The 22,867-nt window shown below is 41.6% G+C and overlaps 1 protein-coding gene across 1 annotated transcript in view; it reads right to left on the reverse strand.

The window, feature by feature from the left end:
* The window catches only part of MYBPC3 (myosin binding protein C3), a 139,420-nt gene that overhangs the window by 20,901 nt on the left and 95,652 nt on the right, over positions 1 to 22,867 (reverse strand). Inside the window, exons 25-27 of the mRNA XM_084631960.1 lie at positions 19,343 to 19,510; positions 15,492 to 15,580; positions 4,997 to 5,192 (exon numbers count right to left, since the gene is read on the reverse strand). Coding sequence (XP_084488086.1) covers positions 4,997 to 5,192; positions 15,492 to 15,580; positions 19,343 to 19,510 — 453 coding nt within the window. The remainder of the gene's footprint in view (positions 1 to 4,996; positions 5,193 to 15,491; positions 15,581 to 19,342; positions 19,511 to 22,867) is intronic.

The raw sequence follows: 22,867 nt of genomic DNA on the forward strand, positions 1-22,867 counted from the left end.
ACCCCTTCCCATCATAGACGTCCCCTTCGAGTGAATAGCCATGGATCTAGTGGGACCCCTGGAGAAGACAGCCCAGGGCCACCAATATATACTTGTCATTTTGGCTTATGCTACTCACTACCCAGAAGCCGTCCCCCTGTAGAACACGGCCTCTAAAACGATAGCTAAAGAGTTGGTGGGGATCTTTGCCCGAGTGGGGCTACCAAAGGAGATATTAACAGACGAAGGTAGCCCATTTATGTTGAAGCTAATGAAGGACCTCTGCTCCATATACATACCCTGAGAACTTCAGTCTATCATCCGCAGACTGATGGGCTGGTAGAAAGGTTTAACCGAACCCTCAAGACAATGATAAGGAAAGTGGTAAGTTGAGACAGGAAGGATTGGGACACCCTACTTCCCTGCCTTATGTTTGCAATCTGGGAGGTACCTCAGGCCTCCACTGGGTTTTCCCCCTTTGAATTATTATATGGGCACCACCCCCGTGGCATACTAGATATTGCAAAAGAAATCTGGGAAGAGGAACCCAATGAGGGGAGAAATATAATTGACCATGTATTGCAGATGCAAGAACGGATAGCCCGGGTCACCCCTATTGTACGGGAACATTTGGAAAAGGCACAGGAGGCCCAGCAAATCTATTACAATCGCCAGGCAAAAGTCCGACGGTTCCAACCAGGGAATCGGGTGATGGTGTTGGTACCCACAGCAGAAAGCAAGCTTTTGGCCCAATGGTAGGGGCCCTATGAGGTGGTTGAACCCGTGGGGGAAGTAACCTACAAGATGCAGCAGCCAGGATGCCGGAAACAAGAACAAATTTATCACATTAACCTCTTAAAGCCTTGGCACCAACGAGAGGCATGTGTAGTGGCCCAAGAGACCCCAATCCAGGGAAATAATGTGCAGGAGCAGATCAGGATATCCACTGATCTGACACCAAACCAGAAGAAGGAGGTAACTGAGATGATCAACCGATACCAGAACGTGTTTTCAACCAAACCAGGCCAGACCATTGAAGCATATCACCACATTATCACAGACCCTGGGGTAAAGGTAACTTTAAGGCCCTATCGGGTCCCAGCAGCAAAAAGGGAGGAGATCAAGGCAGAGGTAAAAAGGATGTTGGAGCTGGGAGTCATCGAAGAGTCCCACAGTCAGTGGTCAAGCCCGATTGTGTTGGTGCCCAAACCCGATGGCACCACTAGGTTTTGTAATGACTTTCGTCGGCTGAATGAGAGATCCAAATTCGATGCATACCCCATACCCTGTATTGATGAGTTAATTGACCGCCTGGGCAATGCCCGATTTTTGACCACCCTTGATTTAACAAAGGGATACTGGCAGATTCCCCTTGCCAAAGATGCGAAAGAAAAGGTGGCATTCTCTACACCAGAGGGTCTGTTTCAATATACTGTTCTTCCTTTTGGATTGCATGGGGCACCTGCCACCTTCCAGCATCTTATGGACAAGCTCCTACGGCCCCATACCAGTTATGGAGCGGCATACCTGGATGGTGTGATTATTCACGCCCCTGACTGTGGGAAACCCACTTAGGAAAGGTGGAAGCGGTTCTGGACACGCTAAGATAGGCTGGTCTCACAGCCAACCCAGCCAAGTGTGCTATAGGGCTAGCCGAGGCTAAATACCTTGGCTACATTGTAGGAAGGGGCATGGGTAAGCCCCAACTAAACAAACTAGAGGCTATCCAAAATTGGCCCCGGCCGAATCAGAAAAAGCAAGTCCGGGCATTCCTGGGTGTGGTGGGGTACTACTGACGATTTATTCCCCATTTTGCTACCAGAGCGAGTCCCCTAACAGACTTGATAAAAGCCCGGGGTCCAGACATGGTGAAGCGGACAGATGCCGCAGAGAAAGCATTCATGGGTCTACAGACAGCCCTCTGCAGTAACCCCGTGCTTATAGCCCCAGACTTCAACAAAGAATTCATTTTACAAACAGATGCATCTGAAGTAGGATTGGGAGCTGTCCTATCACAGATGGTCGGAGATGAAGAACACCCAGTCCTCTACCTCAGCAGGAAACTCCTCCTGAGAGAGCAGAAGTATGCCGTGGTTGAAAGAGAGTGCTTTGCTGTAAAATGGACCATGGAAACACTATGTTATTACCTTCTGGGACGACGGTTTACCCTTGTGACCGACCATGCACCCCTCCAGTGGATGCAGTGAAATAAAGAGAAGAACACAAGGGTGACCAGATGGTTCCTGTCCCTACAACCTTTCCAATTCACCGTACAACACGGGGCTGGAAGCCACCATGGCAATGCAGATGGCTTGTCACAAATACACTGCCTGACGTCCCAAGTTACCCAACCCCGTAGTGTTGAGCAGAGAGGGGGGATATGTGACAGGGTTGGGCTAGATGGCTATAGGAGAATAATAGAAGGCAGATATATTAGCCCCAAGCTAAGTAGGTCCCTTTTCGCTGGGTAAGATAACAGGGAAGGTTCCAGAAGAATCAGGAACCTTTTGGAGACAATTAAGACAGGCTGATTAGAACACCTGCAGCTAATCAAGAAGCTGCTAGAATCAATTAAGGCAGGCTAATCAGGGCACCTGGGTTTTAAAAAGCAGCTCACTTCAGTTTGTGGTGTGCGTGTGAGGAGCTGGGAGCAAGAGGCATTAGGAGCTGAGAGTGAGAACGTGGACTGTTGGAGGACTGAGGTGTATGAGCATTATCAGACACCAGGAGGAAGGTCCTATGGTGAGGATAAAGAAGGTGTTGGGAGGAGGCCAGGGGGAAGTAGCCCAGGGAGTTGTAGCTGTTGCACAGCTATTCCAGGAGGCACTCTAGACAGCTGCATTCCACAGGGCCCTGGGCTGTAACCCAGAGTAGAGGGCGGGCCCGGGTTCCCCCCAAATCCTCCCAACTCCTGGTCAGACACAGGAGTCGTCGACCTGGACTGTGGGTTCAGAAAAATGGCCAAGCTGAGGGCTGCTGTGAAGCTCCAAGGCGAGCAAATCCACCAATAAGCACAAGACACACCAAGGTAGAGCAGGAACTTTGTCACAATATGTAAAATATAAAGTCATTTTTACGATATATAAAATGACTGTATATATCATGATATATAAAATGACTCTCTCTATATAAAGTCATTTTTATGGTATGAGATGTAGGAAACATTGGAAGGAAAATACTTAGTATTGTTGTACAGGACCAGAGCATGCCTTAGGTCAGGAGTGGGAAAACTACAGCCCAGGGGCCGCATCTGGCCCTCCAGACGTTTTAATCCGGCCCTCGAGCTCCCGCCGGAGAGCAGGGTGTGGGACTTGCCCCACTCTGGCGCTCCAGCCAGGGAGCAGGCTTGGGGGCTTTCCCTGCTCTGCGCGGCTCCTGGAAGCAGCGGCATGTCCCCCCTCTGGCTCCTATGTGCAGGGGCGGCCAGGGGGCTCCGTACGCTGCCCCCACCCCAAGTGCTGCCCCCGCAGCTCCCAGTGGCCGGGAACCATGGCCAATGGGAGCTGCAGGGGCAGCGTGCGGTTGCCTGGCCGTGCCTCTGCGTAGGAGCCGGAGGGGGGACATGCTGCTGCTTCTGGGAGCCGCTTGAGGTAAGCGCCGCCTGGAACCTGCACCCCTGGCCCCCTCCCACGCCCCAACCCCTGCCCAGGTCCTGATCCCTATTCTGCTCTCGGTCCCAGCCCGGAACACCCTCCTGCACCCCCAGCTGGAGCTTGCACCCTCTCCTGCACCCCACCCCCCAATTTTGTGAGCATTCATGGCCTGCCATACAATTTCCATACCCAGATGTGGCCCTTCGGCCAAAAAGTTTGCCCACCCCTGCCTTAGGTCCTTTGTGTCTAAAACCATTAGGTGCTCACTCTTGCCATCTTTATCCTATATATATATTACAATTTTCAACAATATGTAATAAGCTCCATATTATCAGTTCTAAATGGTCAGAAATTATATTAAATAATAAAGTTCAATAAAATTACACATTCCCAGAAAGATATTGACAAATTGGAGGAAGTTTAAGGAGAACAAAAATGATCGGGGCTGAAGGAAGTGATTTAACCTTTCCTCCTAGAAGAGCACAATATTTATAATGTGGCTAAGCAACATTATACTCTTAAAATATTTGCAGATGGTTAACAGCAAAGATAAAATATTATTTTGTATTATTAGTATTTAGCATTAGCATTATTTAGTATGTTACACAGAGCTATAACAGAATTCTTGCTGACTATGAGATATATATTAGTCTGTGAATAATCTTCCAAGAGAATTTATGGAAGTGCCATTAAAATGAGAGTAGAAATGTGCAGTACAGAACAATTCTGCTCTGGGCTACAAGGGATGCACTGTCTTTGGGCTTGCTTATGGGATATGTTACTCTGCACCAGAGGGTTGTAAATCCTAGTGTACCATTAGTGTGTTGTTTACTAACTGGACTTGTGGACACTGCTGGCACCCACTAAACATTCCGTAGTGTGTGTTAAGGTAGTCCTGTGAAGAACTTCACTAACATGTACTAGGGAGCTTTTCGTATGTGCCAGCAGTGTCCACACAACCAGTAAGTCCATGACATGCTCATGTGAACTAAAATTTACACCCACTGATGTGGACTAATGCATCATGTAGACAAGCCCTTATCTAATCTAATAGGTCTTTCCATTTCTGTCTGCTATAATTGTATTAGACAAGTATTCTCTGAATTCTTTTAGAAAATTAGGGTAAATTCACAACCGGAATCAAGTAGAATCCTCCTACTAATATATTAGCGCCCTTCTCTGACTCTGGGAAGAGTAGAATAATACACATACTAGTCCCATGATTTTTTTGCATTTACAACCCCTGGGTGTAGAAGGATCATGACACCAGCATACTAATTCCTGGATTCATATTTCCTACCTGTAGTAAAATCATGCATAAACCCACCAGGGCTGGGATCCATACTTTCTTCTCCTGTGCAGAAGGATACACATACTAATTCCACAATTTTAAATGTTGAGCTTTAGAGTCACCAGTTTCTTACCCATTATCTGCATGGTAATAGCAACCTTATCATTCATGTTTTCTATCTGAACTTCCACTTCATATGTTCCTGAGTGGTGATGCTCAGCCTTTCGAATGAACAGGATAGTGTCTGTGGTGCTGTTCCGAATTCCCACCTCTTTGGCGTCTAGTGTTTGACCATCTTTTGTCCAAGTGATTTTGGGTCGAGGTTTACCCTGTAGGAAGAAAAGAGCAAGCTTATTCTCTGGACAACAACAGATTTGCTTTTTTCAGGGTCTTTTCTTTTTTTTTTTTTTGGTCTATAAAAATAGAAGAATTAATTTCAGGTGCTGTACTGATAGATGAACATATGATTCTTTGTCTGCTTCTCCATTTTCTGGGCCCCTCTAGATATTTCTCTTCCATCCTCATGGGTCAATAGCATGTTCTAACTGGGCAATGTAGATATAACACCCCCATTTTAACATAAGTCATTCTGGGAACAAACACTGACAAAAGACTGAAGTTGACTTCTCCTCTGAGATTAATTAGGAGAGCTAGCTATCTGAATGCCCCTTTTCTTTGGAGGATGAGGAAATTGAGAGCAAGTGGAAGATTAACAACAGAAACCTCATGTGTTTTCTGTTGAGGCTGTTACTCCAGCTACTGTTCCTCCCACCAGTCCCTGACTCCCTTCTCCAGTTGCTTTCAAGGCCTTTCAGAAGCTCTTGTCCAGAACTGCAGCATCCTTGGATCTAGAATTTTGGTAGTGCAGGACAAAACACATAAACTGATATATTTCACTCCAAACAGTCAGGCACACTGGCTGTGCCCATAAATGAAGACATTCTGGAGCCAATAAAAGATCTATAACCTATACTTCCATTAATAACAGCCACTTCCAAGATAGCTGATATTTAGCTCCTCAAAAGTGCTTTGGGTCCTTTTTTTCAATCCTACATTGGGGTTCCTATTCTTTCAGCAGCCTAAGAAACATTCAAACAATTTGGCTCTCAAAAGTACATCCCTAGAACTTCTGGGCAGGAACCCTTATTCATTAGGCACCTTACAATCCACTGTACTACCACATTTGCTGGTTAACTGATTTATTCAACTGGGACAAACTGGTCTCCTCTTCTTGATCAGCTGCTTGAGGACACCAGAAATGAGGCAAAAAAAGTCTCACAAAGTCTCACTCTGTCAAGCTGTCTGAAGTGGTTCATGAACGTGCATGCCCATCTCATGGCAGTCTGTCAAGAACAAGGGCACAAACCCCCAACTGGTTGTGTGTTCTATAATTAGATTTCACCAATGAAATATCAGGTGTGAACTCCTCAAGCACTATACCAGACTTAGCATGGAGTCAGACAATTGTCTTAAGCACTGCGGTCTATCTTGCCACCCAGGAAAGCCTGCCTTTGTGTTAGATGATCCCTTATACCAAAAATCACATCAATATTCAGGTTACTCCCAGTCTCAAAGGACCAGTCACTTACCCCAGGTCAATTGTACCTCATATCTCAAACCAAAGACAATGCTTGTAGCCAATCCTATAATACACTAACTACACATTTATTAACTAGGAAAAAGAAATGAGTTATTTACAAGGTTAAAGCAAGTAAATATACACATACTAATGAATTACAGTGTTGGGTTTTAAAAGGTATAGAAGCTGCTGTAATATGCAAGCTCTATATGTCTTTTAGGGCTAACCCAAGCTAAACAGCTTGGGGATCGCTTGTTTAAGCTTAGAAATACTGCCCTCTCAATTCCAAGCAGTATAGTGATGCAGTTCCTTCTAGTCAGGGATATTTATTCTCTTCCCCCAGAGTTCAACGTGTGACGGAATGCGGGTTTGTACATGTCTCCTCTTCGTGGTTGTGGGGGGGAACAATCAACAATCATTCCCTGATATTCCACAATCATTTCTCTGGTGTCCGCATGCCTTCTTTTTTTGGGCAGGAGATGATAACTCTCATGGTAAACTAGTATTTCACACATGGTAATGCTTCTCTCCTGACTGGGGGGTGGGGGGGGGTTCCAGCTTCATAGCAAACACTTTAATAGTTACAAAGCAAACACTTGTATATTACCTTATAATATGGGATACAGATATTATAAGTGATATTCGTGAATGCAGCAACTCACAAGCATTTCATAAAGTCCAAACACTAAACACATTCTTAGAAACTTAACATCTATTTTAAAAATGCTAACACACTAGTTTCCAGCTATGCATTTGTAAGTGTTCAGTGAGGTTTAAGGGCATTGGCATGAGCTGGCACCTGGTCTGCCAACATCACATACTCCCTTCAAGCAGCAATGAATGCCTCTGACAAGCTGCCCTCTCATTTGCCATTGCGGTAACTATGCAAAGATCCTCTGAACTACAGTCCTCCAGACTTCTCAAGATGCTGCAGAAGCACCATCGAGGAGTTGTGCTTCGAAGGTCCTGAGGTCTTTAAATCAAGATGATTCTCTGCTTACTCTGAGAGATTCAAGAGCATCCTTTAGGTTTTCTTTGCCACTACAAGGAAGTTCTCTTTTAGACACAAGTACCTTCAGGCAAAGGTCTGGCCAGAATTTATACTAAAACACCCGGTGAGCCACCTGGAAAGTAACCACACTATTCTAGGAATAGGATCTTTACTCTGTCCTCTGGATCATTAGTTGTTGCATTAGAATGCAAGCAGTAAGTTTGATGGTCAGTTTGAGAGCCTTGGACTAGACCATTTTACAGATCTCTTCCATTTTCTCCCACATTTTGCAATGCCTTATTTCTTCCTGCCATGGAATAGAATCACCTCAGACCAGTGGATTCTCAAAGTACCAGACAAGGTTTCTTCATCCTATTCCAGTCCATAGCTGCCTCCCTCCCTCTTCATCCCATTTCATGGACCCTTCTGAGGATAAACTTGAAAAAAGAAGTGGTCTCTTCCTTCAACTGGGAGCCATAGAAGAAGTTTAAAACAATTTAAATGAAAAGGATTCTATTCCTGTTAGTTTTTGATTCTCAAAAGGAAGGGAGGATTAAGTCTTATCCTGGATTTTAGGCATGTGGTATACTTTTTTACTCATCTTAAGTTCTTACTGTCCATCCTCCCCTACCTAGATATGCAGGAGTAGTTCACTGCTCTCAGTTTAAAGGACACATATTTCCACACTATCATCTGTTTCATAGGAAGTACCTCCGTTTCATAGACTCAACAGTAGCAATATTGGATCTTTCCATTTAGTCATATCACAGCTCCAAAGGTCTTCACCAAATGCTCAACAGTAATTACAGTCCATTTCAGAAGAGCGGGAATCCACATGTATCCCTGCTGATTCAAGGCAAATCCTTTCAGGATGCTTCATCAGTTTGGAAATTGTTCCAGTTTCTGGGTCTCTGAGATTACCAAAATCAACACTCATTCTTACTGAAATATTGGAGTTCAGAGGCATGGCCTTAAATTCCATCCTAGCCAGCGGATCAGCCTGAATATCATCTACAATACTCAAATATGCCCATAATAAGACAGATATAGTATCCCAAGGCTCCTGGGTCATATGGCTTCATGCACCTATGTGACCACTCTGCTCTTCCACAAAGGGTGACTAAAGAGGGACTGGTTTCAGAGTAGTAGCCATGTTAGTCTGTATCCACAAAAAGAAAAGGAGTACTTGTGGCACCTTAGAGACTAACAAATTTATTTGAGCATAAGCTTTTGTGAGCTACAACTCACTTCTTCGGATACATGCAGTGGAAAATACAGTGGGGAGATTTTATATACACGGAGAACATGAAACAATGGGTGTTACCATACACAGTGTAACAAGAGTGATCAGGTAAGGTGAGCTATTACGAGCAGGAGAGAATAAAAACCTTTTGTACTGATAATCAAGGTGGGCCATTTCCAGCAGTTGACAAGAACGAGTGAGGAACAGTAGGAGGGGCAGGAAATAAACATGGGGACATAGTTTACTTTGTGTAATGACACATCCACTCCCAGTCTTTATTCAAGCCTAAGTTAATGGTGTCCAGATTGCAAATTAATTCCAATTCAGCAGTCTCTCATTGGAGTCTGTTTTTGAAGTTTTTTGTTGAAGAATTGCCACTTTTAGGTCTGTAATCAAGTGACCAGAGAGATTGAAGTGTTCTCTGACTGGTTTTTGAATGTTCTAATTCTTGACGTCTGATTTGTGTCCATTTATTCTTTTATGTAGAGACTATCCAGTTTGACCAATGTACATGGCAGGGGAATTGCTGGCACATGATGGCATATATCACATTGGTAGATGTGCAGGCGAACGAGCCTCTGATAGTCTGGTTGATGTGATTAGGCCCTGTGGTGGTGTCCCCTGAATAGATATGTGGACACAGTTGGCAACAGGCTTTGTTGCAAGGATAGGTTCCTGGGTTAGTGTTATTGTTGTGTGGTATGTGGTTGCTGGTGAGTATTTGCTTCAGGTTGGGGGCTGTCTGTAAGCAAGGACTGGCCTGTCTCCCAAGATCTGTGAGAGTGATGGGTCATCCTTCAGGATAGGTTGTAGATCCTTGATGATGCATTGGAGAGGTTTTAGTTGGGACAAACCAGAGATGGTATGCAAAGTGTCCCATTTCAATCACTAGTGCTGCAGAGGGAAGGGGTGTCAGTTGCCTTCACCCAAATATGGGGTGTTTATCCATGATATTTAAGGCACAAAGAATCCTCTCTACACTTAAACGTTCTGGAGCTCAGAGCAATCCAGTTTAACTTGCAAATCTTTCTTTCCTCAGTTGAATTTTATCACTCTCAAGATCTTCACATATAATACCACTGCCATGTATTATGTCGACTGGCAAGGTGGGGACTTATATAAAGAAACTTATAACTTTAAGGGAAAAAATTACCTTTTGGACTGAAATTATTATTTACCAAAACATTTAGGACCAGGTACTTGGCTGGTTTTCCAACCTGTTTGCAAAATGGAATAGCTCAAAGGGATTAGAGGAGGCAGAAGATCTGTCCCTAAATTTTTTCAGTAACGAAGAGCCATGACAAATTTTAGTAGCTTTTTCTGAAAGTTATATCTAGCTCAAAATAGAAACTTACTATGAAAGTGCCCTCTTAGTCATAAATGTATCTTAGCAATTGCTGTAGTTATAGTACGGTTGAGTAGGCACTTTTTTTATAACCCCTTATTTAAGATGCTATAGTAACTAATGAAATAGGGCAAATGTTTGCACTGTTGGTTTTCATATCCCGATACTCTTATTTATAGACTGTGAAAAGCATGAACCCATAGAAAGCATGTTCCTAATTCATATCTCGGAGGATTGGATTTCTGTAATGAGCAATATCTAATCTTGGAAGGAACAGTGAGAGGCAGAGTAGGTGGATGGCACACCAGAAGAGCCTCAGGGGCTTTACTGAAGGGAGATAGAGAAGTGATTTTTTCTAACAATGTTTTTTAGACACTAATATTTACAGATATATGATGGGCAGGAAGGCAGTTAAGGAATACCTTGAGTCCCCAATAATAGCACATAATACTACTTCTAGTACTTGTCTAGTTAATTTTGGAATAAAAGTGTACAAACCTCCTCCTCTTGACAGGATGTCCCACAAGATTACAGCGCTCTATAAAAAAAGGAGTGGTCTACTAATTACTTGGCTTTTGCCCTGCTCTAGCACTTTTCATCTAAGGATTTCAAATTTCTTTACAAACATTAATTCAGCCTAATAATACCCTTATAAGGTAGCTGAATAGTAGAATTCCCATGTTAGAGATGGGTAGGGCTGCGATTCTGTCCGGACATCATAGAAGTCACGGATTCCATGACTTTCTACAACCTCTGTGACTTCCACAGCTGCAGCAACTGGTGTGGCTGACTCCAGGGCCACCAGAGCAGCTGGCCCTAGGGACCGCTCAAGCAATAGCAGTCCTGGAGGCAGCTGAAGCAGCAGCCTGGGGAGTGCCCGAGCAAGGACGGTCCCAGAGGTGGTCAGAGCAGCAGATCCAGGGGCGATTCTGGAGGATATTGGGAGAGCAGTCCCCATGGGCCTCGGACACGACCCCTCGCCCCACGGCAGACAGTCCCCACTACCGAAGCAGCCCCCTCCCCCCCGAGCAAAGGGGTCTAAGAGCAGAGATTTAGTAATGGGTATTTATAGTAAAAGTAATGGACAGGTCACTGGCCGTGAATTTTTGTTTATTGCCTGTGACCTGTCCATGACTTTTACTAAAAATATCCATGACTAAATCTTAGCCTTACAGATGGGTAAACAGGCCCATAGAGAATAAGTGATTTTGACAAGGTCAGAGACTCAGTCACAGGAATAGAACACAGGATTCTGACTTACAGTGCCATCAGACAGTGCTCCTCAATTCCTGATTGTGTCTTCTATTCACAGAGGTTTAGCATTAATTCAGAGGCTTGTCTATGTACTCCAAATCTCTTTTTGTATTTTGAATACTGCAGTCTTATCTTCTGAAGTGCCTCTTCTTTAGCAAGTACAGTCCTAATTTTTTTAGCCTACCTGAAGAAGCTAAACCTCTCAATCTTTATTTTTATTTTCCTTTTGTTGCTTTTTTTTTAGAAAAGGTGATAAAAATTGGATATTGTAGTCTAAATATGATTTAATTAGTTCCTTCAGAGCTTTTACTTTAGTGAGAGCTATAGTTAAGGTTACAAATCAACATTCATTAAACTTGTTTTCACTTACAACTTTATGAAGAATTCTTTTGAGTTGAAATTTTCCACTCTTGGTTTCAGACCAAAAAAAAATGTTTTGTGGAAAACTCCTTCAGTTGTTGAGTTATCACAGCAGCAAAATTATATCTTTTTTCAATTTAAAAATGTTTTAAAGATTTAACAGTAATTCAGCTGTGTCAGAATAACAGCCGTGTTAGTCTGTATTCGCAAAAAGAAAAGGAGTACTTGTGGCACCTTAGAGACTAACCAATTTATTTGAGCATGAGTTTTCGTGAGCTACAGCTCACTTCATCGGATGCATACCGTGGAAACTGCAGCAGACTTTATATACACACAGAGAATATGAAACAATACCTCCTCCCACCCCACTGTCTTGCTGATAATAGCTTATCTAAAGTGATCATCAAGTTGGGCCATTTCCAGCACAAATCCAGGTTTTCTCACCCTCCACCCCCCCACACAAGTTCACTCTCCTGCTGGTGATAGCCCATCCAAAGTGACAACTCTCTACACAATGTGCATGATAATCAAGTTGGGCCATTTCCTGCACAAATCCAGGTTCTCTCACCCCCTCACCCCCCTCCCAAAAACCACACACACAAACTCACTATCCTGCTGGTAATAGCTCATCCAAAGTGACCACTCTCCCTACAATGTGCATGATAATCAAGGTGGGCCATTTCCAGCACAAATCCAGGTTTTCTCACCCCCCTACCCCCATACACACACAAACTCACTCTCCTGCTGAGTAACAGTAACTCAAAATTGTCTGCCCTATAAAATGTTGCATTCTGTATGTGGCTAGACATGGGATGAGATGGGGTGGGATCTGAGTTACTACAGAGAATTCGTCCTGGGTATCTGGCTGGTGAATCTTACCCATTTGCTCAGGGTTCAGCTGATCGCCATATTTGGGGTCGGGAAGGAATTTTCCTCCAGGGCAGATTGGAAGAGGCCCTGGGGGGTTTTCGCCTTCCTCTGTAACATGGGGCACGGGTCACTTGCTGGAGGATTCTCTGCACCTTGAAGTCTTTAAACCATGATTTGAGGACTTCAATAGCTCAGACATAGGTGAGAGGTTTATTGTAGGAGTGGGTGGGTGAGATTCTGTGGCCTGCATTGTGCAGGAGGTCAGACTAGATGAACATAATGGTCCCTTCTGACCTTAATATCTATGAATCTATGAATCAGTGAAAAAATACTTTAGAAAGTTTAGGGGTGAGGGACTTGAGAAAGAATAATGGTAAGCATTTAATTTCATGGTAACGATGTTAAGCATGCAGTTCAGACATAAGACATAAACTCCGTATGTCTCAACTTCACACATGACATATCACAGTTGCTTCAAATTTCTGACTTTCCACTGCTCATTGAAACGATACATCCCCATGCATATAAACCCCTTTGTATAACCTGGAAACCACAAGCCACAACACATGCAAACTGTACTTTATATAGATTCCACTCATCTGTACATACAGTACTCCCACTTCCCATCCATCCTCAACATAAGCACTTTATAAGTACTATATATACACAGTTCTCTCCCTTACTGAAATGATATTTTGCATATCTCTAACTCTATCCATCTGAGATTTCAAAATGCTTTACAAACCTTAATGAATTAATCTCCACAAACACCCACACCTGACACTAAAGGTGCATCATTTTCTTCATTTTCTAGATGAGGAAAATGAGAAACATCAAATTATTTGCCTAAGGTCACACAGAATGTCAGTGTCAAATCCAGAAATAGAATCTGCAAGTTCTAACTTCCAGTCCTATGCCTCAGTCAGAAGACCATCCTTCTTTGTATATGCTCATCCTGACATAAATTCACATACAAAAATATATGTTCTTTGACATATGTGATTACTGTGATTGCTTATACAATTGCAGCAAATGCACGCACAGATAACCAGTAAGTGATTTAACTGCCTAGTTAATTATACACTCTGTATAATTTCAAGTGCATGCACACAGTAACTGTATGTAGTTGCACACATGCAGTTTTGAAAATCTGCCATGCAATTTTTCACACTTTGAATACATGCCCAACAAAGCACTGACATTCATATCTGCCTCATGCATACAAATTACACTTCTAATGAACACGTAGACACCGTACATGTGCGTAAACTCTGAACACCTCTCTCTGCAGGCTTATTTGCACAGAGATGCATAAACAAACATACTCTGTTAATGAGTATCCTAGCCACATTGTATACATAGACGCCATAAAAGCCACTATTTTCTTCCTTTACACTCTTTTCAAGGTGTATGCAAGAGGAGAAGTAAGATACACCCCTTTCCAGTGGTGTAGCTCTCCCCTCCCAAGGAAGAAGGAAGCAAGGAAGAAAGAGTTACAATTCCTTCGGAATGCTTCTGAGGTAGCACAGATACATGCAGCCTCACATTCAGCTGAGCCTAAAGGCTTGGCTCTTCCCCCTGTTGATTATTTTTATATCAGTGTGAATGATGACAATTATTTGTATGAAATAAACTTTTGATGATTGAAATTTGTGTAGATTTTTTTCCTTCCTAAGATGTTTTTGAGTACTTATCTTTTTTAATTAAATGTAATAAACATGATTGATTTTTGTTGTCTTTTTTCTTTAATATTTGTCCTTAATGTGAAATGTTAAAAATACTATTGTATATTATTTATGACAACTGGAGCATGTAGTGAAAGCTATAGGTAAGGTGGACTAAGCATTTCCATTATAACCCCCCATTTTTAGTTGCTTGTCACTTTCTGAAGTTTTCACATTTGCATTGAGAATTTGATTTTAAATGGTTCATTTGTTTTTCAGTAGGAGGAAAGAGGGAAACAATCTTAACCCATTGTTGTACCTCAGCAGCAGGGTTTAGAAATCTGAAGTTTGGCAAGCAAGTCCTTAAGGAAGTACAATATTTTAATTTGATTTGGCCAGGTTATTTATTTATTTCTATTTAAATAATAAAAAGATGCCTTTACAAAGCTCTGGCACATAATTAATACTATCAAAAAGGGTTATAAGGAGTTAAAAATCTTACTTTGGACATGTGCCATTTTTTCTGATAAAGGGTGCCGTGCATGTGCAATTTGGATTGTAGTAAAAGCCATCAAACTGAGGACATGAAATAAGACAGCACTGCCTCATTATATAATTTCTTTAAATTTGCACTCACAACTTTAACTCTATTGCCTGGCATTACAGTGCATCTTTAATTGCATGAGCATAAGCTGGTATCTTGTCTTATTCATTGTGTGGATTGTACAATGTATTGTGAATGACGCAGGGCAGGAACACCCCGTTTTAAATAACTTATCAGAACAAAAACTAACAGGAGGGACATACATAAAATTATTATTTGTCAACAACAAAAAATCCTTTGTGTTAAAATATATTTAAACATAATTGAATTTGAACTATATATCTTAAATACATAAAGCCAGTTCTGGCTCATTGTTATTTTGATTCTCTCCATTAGATCATTGGACCCTTCTTTGCTATTCAGTGCTTGCTATCTGATCTGTGAATAGAGGGCCAAATTCTGCTCAGTTACACTGATGTAAATCGGGAGTAAATCCATTGATTCCAGTAGATGTACTCCAGACTTACACTGTTGTAAACAAACTGAATTTGGTCTAGTGTGAGGACTGGCCTAACTTGCTGCATATCTCCGCTTTATTTACTGTAAACTATCCAACCATATAGGGCTACTATCACATTTGATTCTAGGTTAAACGTCACACAAGCCCATCATTTTTAGGAACCAGTGGCCAGCCAGCAGGGGAGCTTGGGTAAGGAAAAAATAATCTGTTATATAAGCAACTAAAGAGACCCATGTCAAAACTGAATCAATCACATACCTGGAAGGGAATCACAATGTTGATTGTCTCTCCTACTTTCTTCACCAGAGTCTGCCGTAGATAGCGAGGCAGCCAGAATTTGGGACGTTCTGTTGATAAAGACAGATGTCATATTTTGGTTATTTGAAATGTTAGGAAAATGAAGGAAAAACACCAATGGAGACAGCGTTTATACCTAACACTGGGAATCAATACAAAGTGCTTGTGAGCATGAGAAAATCAGAATGAATGCTACTCATACAGTTGGGAAAATTGATAATTTCCTGTGCATATTCATCTGTAACAGCAACTCTTGCCCTTGTTTCTGTACTTCTGCAGGCTCAATTGCTAGCAGGACTAGTGCATTTCCTCTGAATGAAGGAAGATTCTGGAGGTTTCTGCATAGTATATGCACCTCTTTGTGGAGCTCAGCTCACTGGGTACCCATCTGCAGAGCAACAAGGGGATAGGGCATGGGCAGGCTTGGCTGAGAGGCAGGGAAACTGCTGCTGCACAGATCCCCCAATCCTCCTCCCAACACTACATCAGCCACTGGGTTTGCATCACTGTTGTGGAGTGGCTCAATAACACCTCAGTGACCAGTGGTGGAAGGAGTTGCACTTCATTACTCAGCATCAAGGGAGTAATTTGTGGCAGCTTACTTTTCCTTTACAAGTAGGAATCTTATTGCAAAGTGTATTCTGTCTTTTCAAATCCCGGCTCATTTGAATTTTTCTTGCTGTCATAAATATAAAGGGAAGGGTAACCACCTTTCTGTATACAGTGCTATGAAATCCCTCCTGGCCAGAGGCAAAACCCTTTCACCTGTAAAGGGTTAAGAAGCTAAGGTAACCTCGCTGGCACCTGACCCAAAATGACCAATGGGGGGACAAGATACTTTCAAATCTGGAGGGGCGGGACAAAGGGTCTGTCTGTCTGTGTGATGCTTTTGCCGGGAACAGATCAGGAATGCAGTCTTACAACTCCTGTAAAGTTAGTAAGTAATTTAGCTAGAACATGCGTTAGATTTTCTATTGTTTAATGGCTGGTAAAATAAGCTGTGTCCTTTTGTAACTTAAGGTTTTGCCTTGAGGGATTCTCTATGTTTTGAATCTGATTACCCTGTAAGGTATTGACCATCCTGATTTTACAGAGGTGATTCTTTTACCTTTTCTTTAATTAAAATTCTTCTTTTAAGAACCTGATTGATTTTTCATTGTTCTTAAGATCCAAGGGTTTGGGTCTGTGTTCACCTGTACCAATTGGTGAGGATTCTTATCAAGCCTTCCCCAGGAAACGGGGTGTAGGGCTTGGGAGGATATTTTGGGGAAAGATGTCTCCAAGTGAGCTCTTTCCCTGTTCTTTGTTTAAAATGCTTGGTGGGTAGCATATGGTTCAAGGACAAGGCAAAGTTTGTACCTTGGGGAAATTTTTAACCTAAGCTGGTAAGAATAAGCGTAGGGGGTCTTTCATGCAGGTCCCCACATCTGTACCCTAGAGTTCAGAGTGGGGAAGGAACCTTGACACTTGCATACTCTGTCTTACCTTTTCTCCTTCCCTTATCCATATCAATTATCTATAGAATGAATTTGTAAGCCTGGATTTGGAGTACTCGTTCTTATATCTGTCTGGTTTTCAGATGCTCTGTAACTCTAGTTCATTACACTAGTGGGACTCTGGTAGGCATCTTGTGTGAGTCAAGAGTGAGGAATGGGCAGTTAACAGCTCTTAATATCTTTTGGACTGCAGTCAAATGAATTAAAACTTATTGCTATTGAGTGGTGGATAGGATGGTAATCAACAAAGTAGGACATGCAAGTGCAGATAACAGCTTTTATCCAGAGAGTCCTTGGCCTCAGTTTGCAGGAGTGTGAATGTTTGTCATTAACATACCAATCTATTTCAAGAGTACTCTTATAAAATAAATAATTAAATAAATAAAGCATCTCTTAGTCAGACTTTGAGACAACCATTTCAGGAAGCAAAATGTAAACATTTTAAAAACTGAAATATGAATAAAAATATACTGACTATGGTCCAAATCCTGTTATCTCTCTTGTATGTTTCCAGAATTAGGAAATGAATAGTTCAGAACCAACTTGAGAGAACTGTCAAGTATTGGAATATGGGCAGAGTTATACTCAAGTGAGGGAATGCCTGCTCGCTGTCCTCACCCTAAAGAAAGTGTGTACCCTACCAATCCCAGAATTTCCTCTCAGTTAGGAGAGACAAGCTTTCAAGCTACACAGAGCTCTTCCTCAGGTCTAGGGAAAGTACTCAGTGTGTCACAGCTAAATACAAGGCCAACAAATAGTTTAGCATAAGTAGTTAGCACATATTCTAAGAGATGTTTCAAGGTAAAGTAGCCTATTAAACCCCCTGTTTCATAGGACAAAAAGGAGGTTTAGTGGGTTACAGATTGTTGTAATAAGCCATAAATTCAGTGTCTTGATTAAGACCATGATTTTTAGGGAAGGTCTACACTACAAACTTGCATTGGTGTGGCTGCACTGTCTGGTGACGAAGCTCTAAGCTGATCGGAGAGAGCTCTCCTGTTTGCTTAATAACTCCACGAGAGATGGTAGCTATGTCGGTGAGAAAAGTTCTTCTGTTGACTAGGACTGTCTACATGGGGGGTTAAGGTTGGTATAACTACATTGCTCAGGAGTGTGGATTTTTTACACCTCTGAACGACATAGTTATATTGAAGTAAGTGTGTAGCGTAGACCTGGCCATAGCGTCTAGCAATGTTAGGAATTTAAGCTCCCAGGCTCATCTTTTGAAAATGTTGTGCAGGTTTCCTTTGAGGATGGGGCTGATAGGTCAGATATGGAGTGATCGCTTTTTGAAAACTGTTCACCCACAGGTGATACAGTGTTTTTGTCTTCTGTCCTCTTCTTCTGTAAGTTCATTTGAGAGCATAGTGATTGTCTCGTTTCACCCAGAGAGGTTGGAGGGCTGTTTGAAGACCAAGCTCATCATCAGAAGCAGGCTCCCCATAGACCAGGACACACCAACTCAAAGTAGCACCAGATCCCACCAGAACAACAAAAGCAAAACCTGCGGACATATGTCCACTACTACAATGATCAGCACCCCTCACAACACACCTCTTAAGATCCATTGGTCCTATACATGCCTATCACAACATATGGTTTATCTCATCCAGTGCACTAAATGCCCCAATAACAACTATGTGGGTGAAACCAGAAAATCACTATGATCTCGAATGAACTCACACAGGAAAAGTATAAAAGACAAAAACACTGTATTAACTGTGGGTGAACACTTTTCACAAAGAGATCACTCTATATCTGACCTATCTCCCCATCCTCAAAGGAAATATGCACGCTTTCAATAAAACGAGGAGTATTTGTACAGACTAACATGGCTACCACTCTGAAACCTGTCACTTTCAAAAGACAAACCTAGGAGCTTAAATTCCTAACTTTGCTAAAGACTAAAAAATCATGGTCTTAATAAAGACACTGGATTTATGGCTTATTACAACAATCTGTTAACCCACTAACCCCCCTTTTTGTCCTATTACTACCGGGGTGTTAACGGGCCATTTCACCCTGATGGTCCCTTAGTTTAGCATAAGTAGTTAGCACACATTCTATCTCTTCAATCTTGTATTTAGCTGTGATGCTCTGAGAACCTTTCCCAGACCTAAGGAAGAGTTCTGTGTAGCTGGAAAGCTTGTCTGTCTCACCAACAGAGGTTGGTCCAATAAAAGATATTACCTCACCCACCTAACATCCTGGGACTGACATGGCTACAACAACACTGCATACTTTCCATTAAAGGACATTATTAGAATTGTCCTGAAGGAAATAGATAAGTGATACTTGTTCACTCCAGATACTCACGCAGGATCTCTTGGATGGTAACAGGCTCTTTGGTTAGAGCTGGTTCGCTCTCACCAGCCAGGTTTATAGCCCTGACACGGAAGTAGAGTTTGTCCCCGGTGACCAGATCTTTAATGAGTGCAGATGTTCGCTCAGTTAGGCCCTGAAGAGCTGGAACCCACTCTGTAGCTGCAACAAAAGGGTTTCTGTTTTAAAATAATACAAACTTTCTAAACTAAAGTTCCCTCTAGTTTCTTTAGGACTGTGTCTTCAGGAAGTTTAGTGATGACTGTTGAGGGCTTTCTTTGCAACTGATTTCATAAAAGTGGAAGGGAGTGGCTCTAACAGAGAGGCAGTGAGTTAGGTTAATTCTTTCCTGAAATTGATATATCCCTTAACTATGTATATGGTACTTGGATACTATGGTGACAGAAACATGCTTCTAACAACAATAGTGCAAATAATGGAATTTATCACCTCATTTTTTTCTGCATTTGTACAAGTTGATGACAGTAGGAGGACAGAATTTCTATTGCTTCTTCAGTAATATTAACAGCATAGAAGTCATGATACTAATAGCACTGTTGTCATGCTGTGATGATGTAACAGTGATTCTGGTAACTCTGCAGTGAAGTGAGCTGTTGCTCACAAAAGCTTATGCTCAAATAAATTTGTTAGTCTCTAAGGTGCCACAAATACTCCTTTTCTTTTTGCTGATACAGACTGACATGGCTGCTACTCTGTAACCTGTCATTAGTGAATAGATACTAGTGAATAGACACTTTAGAAGAACCTAATACAGATTACATAGTAACGTGGTACTGCAGTGACCTTAAGAGATACAGCTGCTTTGTCAGTGGTGATTGGTAACAGAGAAGATTCTATATTCCATTATTCTATGTTGATGCTACAATGATTGTGGTGATTATGATTATGATGCTGCTGCAGTAGTTGATTTGATAACATGATAATGGTGATGTTGTGAAGATATATGAGGATTCTAGACTTGCTGCAGTAATACTTTGGTAACCATAGACATATGGTATCAAGTAAGATTAGGGTAACTGTGGTATTTAATTAAGGGTATGTCTACTCTAGAACCACTACAGTGACATAGCTGTGGCGCTGCAGTTACACCATTGTAGCGCTGTAGAGCAAATTAGGGCTATCAAGCTGTCATAAACATACAGCTAAGGATAGCATAAAATCCCTCCTTTACCTGCAAGGGGTTAAAAAGCTCAAATAACCTGGTTGGCACCTGACCAAAAGGACCAATAAGAGAAGAAGATCCTTTCAAATCTGTGGGGGGGAGGTTTTTTGTTTGTGTTGTTTTTGTTGCTCTCTCCAGGACAGAGAGGGACCAGGGCAGGAAAAACCATCTCCTAAAACCCTATCTGAAATAAGCATCTAGATTACAAAAATTGTAAGTAAAGCAAGGAAATCTGTTAGATTATCTTTTGTTTTAGCTTGTGAATTTTCCCTATACTAAGAGGGAGGTTTATTCCTGTTTTTTTGTAACTTTGAAGTTTTGCCTAGAGGAGACTTCTCTGTGTTTTAAATCTTATTACCCTGTAAAACTACCTTCCATCCTGATTTTACAGAGGTGCTTCTTTTACTTTTTTCTTCATAATAAAGTTCTGTTTTTAAGAATCTGATTCTGGTGTCCTAAAAACCCAAGGGTCTGGTCTGTGCTCATCTTGTTTACCTATTTGGTTGGTATATTATTCTCAAGCCTCCCCAGGAAAGGGAGTGAAGGGGCTTGGGGGGCGTATTTTGGGGAAACAGGAACTCCAAGTGGTCCTTTTCCTGAATCTTTGTCTAACTCACTTGGTGGTGGCAGTGATACCGTCCAAGGACAAGGAGGAATTTGTACCTTGGGGAAATTTTTAAGCTAAGCTGGTAGAATTAAGCTTAGGGGGTTTTCATGCGGGTCCCCCATCTGTACCCCAGAGTTCAGAGTGGGGAGGGAACCCTGACACAAGCAATTAAAAAAAATTGCAATTAATCACGCAGTTAAATAATAATAGAATATCATTTATTTAAATATTTTGATGGTTTCTACATTTTCAAATATACTGATTTCAGTTACAACACAGAATACAAAGTGTACCGCGCTCACTTTATATTTATTTTTTATTACAAATATTTGCACTATAAAATACAAAAGAAATAGTATTTTTCAGTTAATCTAACACAAGTACTGTAGTACAATCTCTTTACCATGAAAGTTGAACTTACAAATGTAGAATTATGTACCAAAAAAACTGCATTCAAAAATAAAACATTGTAAAACTTTAGAGTCTACCAATCCACTTAATCCTACGTCTTGTTCAACCAATCGCTCAGACAAATAAGTTTGTTTACATTTGCAGAAGATAATGCTGCCTGCTTCTTGTTTACAATGTCACCTGAAAGTGAGAACAGGTGTTTGCATGGCACTGTTGTAGCTGGCTCGCAAGATATTTACGTGCCAGATGTGCTAAAGATTCATATGTCCCTTTCATGTTTCGATCACCATTCCATAGGACATGCGTCCATGCTGATGACAGGTTCTGTTCGATACCCAAAGCAGTGCGGACCATTCAGAGCATGTTCGTTTTCATCATCCGAGTCAGATACCACTAGCGGAAGGTTGATTTTCTTTTTTGGTAGTTCGTGTTCTGTAATTTCCGCATCAGAATGTTGGTCTTTTAAGACTTCTGAAAGCATGCTCTACACCTTGTCCCTCTCAGATTTTGGAAGGCATTTCAGATTCTTAAACCTTGGGTCCAGTGCTATAGCTATCTTTAGAAATCTCACATTGGTACTTTCTTCGTGTTTTGTCAAATCTGCAAGTGAAAGTGTTCTTAAAACAAACAATGTGTGCTGGGTCATCATCTGAGACTGCAAGAACATGAAATATATGGCAGAATGTGGGTAAAATAGAGCAGGGGACATACTATTCTCCCCCAAGGAGTTCAGTCACAAATGTAATTAACGCATTCTTTTATTAATGCATGTCATCAGCATGGAAGCATGAAAGGGCATACAAATGTTTAGCATATCTGACACATAAATACCTTGCAATGCCAGCTACAAAAGTGCCATGCAAACACCTGTTGTCACTTTTAGGTGACACTGTAAACACGGAGCAGGCAGCATTATCTCCCATAAATGTAAACAAACTTGTTTGTCTTAGCGATTGGCTGAACAAGAGGTAAGACTGAGTGGACTTGTCGGCTCTAAAGTTTTACATTGGGTTTTTTTTTTTTGAGTGCAGTTATACAAAAAAAAACCCCTACATTTATAAGTTTCACGTTCACAATAAAGAGATTGCACTACAGTACTTGTATGAGGTGAGTTGAAAAGTACTATTTCCTTTGTTTATCATGTTTACAGTGATTTGTAATAAAAATAATATGAAGTGAGCACTGTACACTTTGTATTCTGTGTTGTAACTGAAATCAATATATTTGAAAATGTAGAAAAACATTAAAAAATATTTAATGAATTTCAATTGGTGTTCTATTGTTTAACAATGCAATTAAAACTGCAGTTAATTGTGAT

Source organism: Lepidochelys olivacea, assembly GCF_965140295.1.
Source record: "Lepidochelys olivacea isolate rLepOli2 genome assembly, chromosome: 6".
Lineage (NCBI taxonomy): Eukaryota > Metazoa > Chordata > Testudines > Cheloniidae > Lepidochelys > Lepidochelys olivacea.